Source organism: Diospyros lotus, chromosome 2 (assembly GCF_014633365.1).
Source record: "Diospyros lotus cultivar Yz01 chromosome 2, ASM1463336v1, whole genome shotgun sequence".
NCBI lineage: Eukaryota > Viridiplantae > Streptophyta > Magnoliopsida > Ericales > Ebenaceae > Diospyros > Diospyros lotus.
The window spans coordinates 43,640,976-43,648,369 of NC_068339.1; the positions used below are offsets into that span (position 1 = coordinate 43,640,976).

At 38.4% G+C, this 7,394-nt stretch overlaps 1 protein-coding gene across 1 annotated transcript; it reads right to left on the reverse strand.

Moving 5' to 3' along the window:
* Positions 1–386: 386 nt before the first annotated feature.
* On the reverse strand, positions 387–6,590 carry LOC127794842 (nuclear poly(A) polymerase 4-like). The gene is made up of 11 exons (XM_052326097.1): positions 6,456–6,590; positions 6,281–6,358; positions 5,555–5,662; positions 3,969–4,031; positions 3,716–3,877; positions 3,072–3,185; positions 2,902–2,964; positions 2,444–2,773; positions 2,189–2,353; positions 987–1,921; positions 387–885 (listed from the first exon to the last, which is right to left on the reverse strand). The coding sequence occupies exons 1-10, from the start codon at positions 6,588–6,590 to the stop codon at positions 1,076–1,078; spliced, it is 2,064 nt and encodes a 687-aa protein (XP_052182057.1). The 3' UTR covers positions 387–885; positions 987–1,075.
* Positions 6,591–7,394: the final 804 nt, after the last annotated feature.

The following is a 7,394-nucleotide window of genomic DNA, read 5'->3' on the forward strand; positions in this document are numbered from 1 at the left end:
AATATACGAGTTGAGTTGCATTATTTTTGGTTAAAATTTCTATTAATTTCAACTAGTGAAATAAAAAATTTTCAAAAAAAAAAAGAGGTTCAAACCAACCCTACCCAACCCAACCCAAATTAAAATTTGAGCCAAACCAATCCAACAATTTGGGTTGAATTGCTTGGATTGCTTTGGGTTTTGAACAACCCTAAGAGAAACATTCATCGAAAGCACATAGAATTAGCAATTGGACAATCCAGAACATTCATATTTTTGTCTGATGCATGAGGTGTCAAAATAGGATGACACATTAACTTGCCTTTTAACCCATTCGACCACAAAAAAATAATTCACTACCCTTCATATGCTGTCCAATCAGTCAGATAACATTCACAAAATTTGAACTAAGAATTAAGGCAATCAATATCATAATTCAACTACATCATCAAGTGTGCCTCATTTTGATGAGGCAGCAAAGTATACAATGGCCCGATAAATGGAACCCCCCAAAAAAGGATAAAGAACCCTACAGCTTACTGCCGAATGCCCTGCCTTTTTGAGTAAGGTACTCTTACCTATTCAATGAAAAGAAACCTAGGACAGCGGCTATAGACAGCAAGGACTGACCAAATTACTGTTGGCTGGGCTAGAGAGCAACCCCCCTCCATCTTCCACAGCACTGTCCGTCGGCCGAGTTCAGCTCCTTGCACGGGCATGGCTGGCGGTAAGGTTGATGAGCATGAGCCACGCTGTGCAACTTCCAGGCATTCCTGGAAAAAAGAAACACAAGACAGCCGGCAATGAAAAACTTACTTACCCAAACCGCTGGCTTTGTCTCCCGCAAGCCCCTTGCTTCGATTGATGCATCTTCCTGTCTATCACACTGTTGATGTCATGTTCGCCCTGCTAGAAAGAGACAGCTAAAAACACCCTGGATGGAAGTATAATAAGGATGGAATTCACTTAAGATAGAATAAACAAGGTAACATAAACAAAAGAAGAACCTCTTAACGGTTGCAGCAATCCATCCTTTTGACACTTATTAGGGGAAACCAATCCCGTGTGCCCCATTGTAAGAGCCCCACTCCGAAGATCACTCATTTTGACTCCCTGCAACAGTCACCCGGTTATACTCACTGTTACCTGCAACGGGTTCAACTCGAACATCCTCGCACGAGTTCATCACACTCGACAGGCTTAGACTGACACTTGAGCCTTCAGCCTCATCATGTTCCGCAAGCAAGATCTCTTTGTCAGATTTAACTAGGCCTAAGCCGGCCTCTGTACCACCGTCCATATGTTGCTGCAGCACTCTCCTAGTTGATCCAATCTTGATAATATTCGAGTTAAGAGATACAGCTTCACCAGCATGGCTAGTTCCCTTATCAGAACTTCCTTTGGGTCTCCCGTGATCCAATACCAAACAGTCCTTGGATGCACTGCCTAAAACACCGCTAACAATCTCAGGAGAAACTGAGTGCTTCCTCTCAGGGGTAACTGATTGTTTCATCTCTGAACTTTTCTGCTTCACTTTTATTCCTTGATAATCTCTTTTCCGCTTGAGGCATCTTTCACTGGACCCAGAATTTGAACGTTCACCATTTGCAGAAGATGATTTTAGAGAGTGCTGCTCGCTAATTGGCCTTGATGACCAGTTTCGGGTATAGCCTTCCGGAAACACATAAGAAGGAATCTGGTTTCTATGGACATGAGAAACAGATATTCCCATCTTTGGCTTCCAATACTGGTACGAGTTCACAGAAAGCCTGAAGTAGTCAACTGTAGCACAAATATCAAACCGCTGACCTTCCTGAATTACTTCACCTTGCCTCCTCCGCAAACCCATAAAAAAGGCACTGTGGGAGAACGGCTTTGAATTATCAACATACTCGTGCTGGTATGGGTGGCACTGCAACTTCCCTTTGGTGCAACACTCTATCTGCACATTTTGCATTAAATCCATAAATAAGAAAGAAAAACTACACGAGGAGGAAGTTCCTCTTGAATATCTTTTAAAATAATAAAGAATAGAGAAGCACAACTCTTTTTTTTTTTTTTTTGTGTGTGTGTGTGTGTGGGGGGGGGGGGGGGGGGGGGGGTGTGTGGCGGGGGGGTGTTGTTCTCCGGGAGGATGACTTAGAGAAGAACAACTTCAGGGTTAGGCAAAGCCATCTCCCGGCGTTGATGGTTCAAAAGGGACATTTACCATCAGAGTCAGGCGCCTCAGTCGGGATTCAATCCAGCCCTTCCAAGCTCGTAAATCATCATCATCTGCAGCACCTATGTCAATCTGCAGAAAGTTTTTATAACTTTCAAAGAATAAATATGGCTCAAACAGAGCAGTCCACTGGGCTTTGTTCAGCTCTATCTCCTAACCAAGCAACACCAAAGGTAGAAATATCAGAAAATAATTCATCATAGGATTACACAACCAAATTGAAAACAAATTTTCATTTCTCACCTGACAGATCTTGTCACCAAATAGGAATTGCTCCATCATGATGCTGAGAGTACTTGCTGAGACATTGTAGCTAGAGTTCATGCAAGGGTAGGCAGGCGTTATAATAGGCATATGATGAGCTCTGTCCCGGGGATTTTTGCGAGGATCCCACACAGAAAATCCAAGATTCTCCTCTTCTATTGCACTAATCATCACAGGGTTCGGCCAATGCCACTGTGTGTAAACCCAGAAAAATCTGGAAACCAGCGTACTTGGAACAGCATTAGGATAAAGCTGACACACCAGAGCTACAAGAAGAGCCCAACTAAAACCACCAAGAAAACCAATCACCTGCGGAAGATGGCAAGCAAGGAAATATGGAAACACAAGCTGGCGGAAGATGGCAAGCAAGGAAATATGGAAACACAAGCTGGAGGATCAGTTGTAGAAAACTAATACCGAAGAAAGAACCCACTCACGTTTGAATGGACACCACGTTTTTTGGCCCAGAATTTAAGACAACGGAGTGTTGTGCGAAAATGCTGAATTTACAGGACAATGTAGACATTAATAAGGGATCAGAAGACAACATTATACTATTTCCAGAAGGAAGTTTAAAGAAGTACTAGCAAGGATTCAGAATGATTACATCAACATTTGGCACAAGCTTAAGAATGCAGTCAGCCACCCTACAACCATTAAGACTCCGAACCGTTGGCTCATCGACATTGTACAATATAGAAACATCTGAGATGTCCAAATCCTGCGCATAATGAAATAACAACATTATACATTGCAAAACCAAACTACAAAAGTACAGAAACTCCATGGCATTTCAGTGAATGACATACAGATGTCAAATTTACAACAAAGAAAAGGAAACTTTTACAACCACATGTCATCTTAGTTGGTGCATTTGAAGTTACAAGTGAGTTAAAGATTCAACCATCGGTCCATCACCATAAGAAGTACATGATTTTTTAATTTGGAACACCTTTGCAAGTTAGATTTTGCACTATGCACATATTTGCAAAGTGAGAAGATAATTCACCCAAACCTTGTGAGACTGAAGTTGTGTGGAACTCTTTTCATCATAAAGGAGGATATTCTAGCTATAAATTGACCTCAGGAATCAAATTGTAAAATGTAAAAGAAGGTTCAAACAAGGTCTATAAAATGCAATCAAGCTCCACATAAAATGCCACCTCACGACTCCAGAAAAACTTAGCAATGTAACTCGCATTACAACAAAAAAATTCCAGCATATCTAATCATAATTTGATTAGTACTTGCCTCTGGCACGACCATAAGGGATATGCTTGCATAAAGAAGATCAACTGATACTCCATTGAACTTAAGTTTCATAACTGGCACATGAGCATCTGGAACTGGTTGCAGTTCTGTAACTTCTTCCATCTCAGAAAAAATGGTATGTAACATGAAGAAGAAATCTTCCTGTTAAAGCCAACGTAATATTAGACACAATGTGACACAACCCAATCCCATAACACCTAAGCAGTAGACATCACCACAGATCATGATTTACCTCCCGATTCACATAGGATGGCCCAATACACAAGGCATCTATGTCAGCTCCAGGACCATGTACCTGTAAGAACCGCAGAAACCAACTTTATTGCTAGCTCATCCGATACAGTAGAAAAAGCTTATATATCCACCAGGAAACATACCATAACATATATGACATTGTGACCAGAACATTAAAGAAGTATCCTACTATGCAGAACATGTGTTCAATAAGAATGACCAACAACAGAATTCCACACAACAAAATCACCAAAAGACAGCGAATCTATCTTCAAAAAGGCAACAAGCAAATAAAGACTTTTTCTTTCAGGCCAGAAGAAGTGCAGCAGTACCAACACCCTTCAAGTCTGGAAATTAAAGCAAAAAACTAGAAAAATACATGTTTGAAAGAAAAGAATCCATATTGATCAAAGCATAAGTTTATTACATTGCAGGGGCCATTGGACATGGACCTCAGTCATTGGAACAAAAAATAATTCAATCGTCTAGACAATCCCTAATTAATTGAATAGCAATCAAAGCTGGAGGGGCCATAAAAAAAGGGAGCTGTGAAGGAACTCTGTACTGTTTCCTAAATGGGATCTAAGATGAAAATTTATGGACCTCAGTCATTGGAACACAAATTAATTCAATTGTCTAGACAATCCCTAATTAATCAAATAGCGATCAAAGCACAAGTTTACTATACTGGAGGGGCCATAAAAAAAGGGAGCTGTGAAGAAACTCTGTACTCTTTCATAGATGGGATCTAAGGTGAATTTATCTACACTCTCACACCCAAAACCTGCTAGATGTAACGCTCATTCAAAAAAACAAGATCAGAAAATAAATCTGATTTAGACCTCAGCCACTGAAACACTAATTAATTTAATTGAATGTACAATCGCTGATACCCTCTATTCAAATGAAAGGAGCAAGCCAACAAATTCCAAACTCAAGGAAGAAAGGAATTTCAGAAACATTTCTCCCTCGCTCCTTCACCACCACCAAAAAAGAAAAAGAACTGGTAAAACCTAAAATATTAGTAAAATCCGAAAGAAAAAATGTGAAGTAAAAACTTGCTATCACACACAGTCTTCCAGACCCAAAAACAAACCCTCATAAAAAAACCAAACCATTTCAAACATCAAGAATTGGCTAAAAAATCTATGGCATTTCCCATTAACCTCTTAATCCAGCCACCTTTTTATTCTTTCTTTTCTTTTTCTGGCATACGTACAAGCAACTGAGGTTTTAAGTAAATAAGCCTTCAACTAGCAAAAGATGAATTTTGTGAGTGCAATTGCAGGAGAAGAATTAGACCGTCTTTTAGCAGAATGACTGTGTGAATAAGAAATTGTCCAAACATCCGTATGTAGATTATTATGTAAAATATTAATCTACATAACAGCGCCGAAAAATAAAAACTAAAACCACATAGCAGAATCTAAACTGTACATAAATAACAAATTAAAGATTCCCAGGAGAAACCAATCATAATCCACAATCTGAACCTGCTATATGCTGATTTTGCAGGACAACCTCAGATAGTCACAAGAGGAGGCAGGAGAAATTGAAGCAAAGAACCAAAATAAACATACTTACACCAAGTCGATAAGAACCAAAAGTATATATAAGAGCATTTGCAGCTTCCACCATTTGACCAGCGTACCCTCTCAAGCGAGTAACTTGCTTCACCCAGTCTTTCACAATCTAAATAGATACACGAATAAATCAGGAAAAGGGAAAAAATAGGTTGGCTGAAACATAAAGTACCAAGTGTAGATTCTGATTCAAGTCTCTTTGTTACCATTAGAGATTAAGGTATTTCTAGAAGAATGTTATTTTACTAATTACATGCAATAAAATTAATCTAATCATGGACTCAAATTTAGATTTCTTGCCCCCAAAGTTCCAAGGTCTCCTGATCCAAGATAAATCAGGACAAGACAACACTTGAATATTAGAACTTCTTGATCAAGTTCTCCTGTGAAATGTTAGTACACGAAAAGAAATTTCTTATTATTTTTATATAATAGAATATATATAACAACATGCAAGAAACTTATCAGCGTGTTGTTTCTCTCTGATATATATATATATATATATATATATTTGAAAATTATCATGCCAGTATTATATGAACTTCACGTGCAGTGTCCCCAATTCACACTACTTTGAGTTGGCTCTGGTACCACATTGACCGGAAAGATAAGAACTTAAAAAGGTCCAGTGCAAACCTGATTCGTTGCTATTCGAAGACTAATTTCAATTAAATATTCCAAAAAAAAGTTCACCTTTTGTAAATGGAAAAAACCAGGAATCAATTACCTCCTTGATACGACCAAGAACCTGTTCTCTCTTAGCGTCTTCTTCCTTGCTCTCGTACACCCCAGCACCAACCAAAAACTTGCATGCAGAACAAACCGATTCAGAGAAGAAAAAAGCAAGAACTTTAAAAACTTCGGAAGCCACAAAATCAAGTCCGACAATAATACACACAAACCTTCTCCAATTCCCTGGTTCGCCGCAAATCAGCATTCGTAGGGCCAGCCCTGGAGATTGGCCCCGTAACGCCGCACCGCCTCGGCGAATGCACAATACTAATACCAGTAGCGCCCGAACACGTTGAATTCAGCATTGTTTACGCTCACAAAACGGTAATCAATTCCGTCAAAGTCAGAAGACCAGAACTCAACTTCCGCCAAGGGAGAGAGTAAACCAGAAACTTGAGAGCGAAGAAAGAGGGTAACGGAAGAGTGAATACGAAGAAACCCGCTTGTTTATGGGAAGAAAATCATTGCGTGGTGGAGAAGCATAGTGTTTTTAACTCTTTTAACGTTCGAGTTGAAGAGATATATACACGGCTTTCGGCTTGGTTTCAAAATTGGTCCCAAATGTGGAAGCTGTAATATCACTCACTCACTCACTCAATCAAAATCCAAATCCAAATCCATATCCATATCAATCTATGTTTTTAAACCTCTACTATATATAATCTACGCCCTTCGTCTCAAATCTTTCCCATCTATCCATTTATTTTTTTAGAATAACTTTACTTATCGTTTTAAACGGAGTCTAAATTGTACGAAAATAGAAACAAAAAATAAATATGATATAAAACGGGAAGTTACACTTCTTAAAAAAAAAAAAAAAGAAATGGGTCTGTGGAAAAAATGCATAATAAAAAATATAAATATAATTTTTAATATTTAAAATGAATATATAATATAAAATAAAATAGGGAAATTTTTTTTTGAAATTTTTTTGTCTCTAACCTGCGTCGCTATCCTCTTGGTGGATGGATTCAATATTTTTTATTATTACTAAATAGTCCTAAAATATTTATAAAATTGTAGAAATGGCTCAAAAATATTTTTTTGAGTGTATTTTGTACAATAAACGTTTTAGAAACGTTAAAACGGCACCCTAAGATGTTTTCATA

Coding starts and splice junctions, on each gene's coding strand:
- LOC127794842 (XM_052326097.1), bottom strand. CDS start 6,590: ATGCTGAATTCAACGTGTTCGGGCGCTACTGGTATTAGTATTGTGCAT. Junction 3,878..3,968: donor CATCCTATGTGAATCGGGAG/GTAAATCATGAT, acceptor TGGCTTTAACAG/GAAGATTTCTTCTTCATGTT. Junction 1,922..2,188: donor TGAGGCGCCTGACTCTGATG/GTAAATGTCCCT, acceptor CAAAATGTGCAG/ATAGAGTGTTGCACCAAAGG.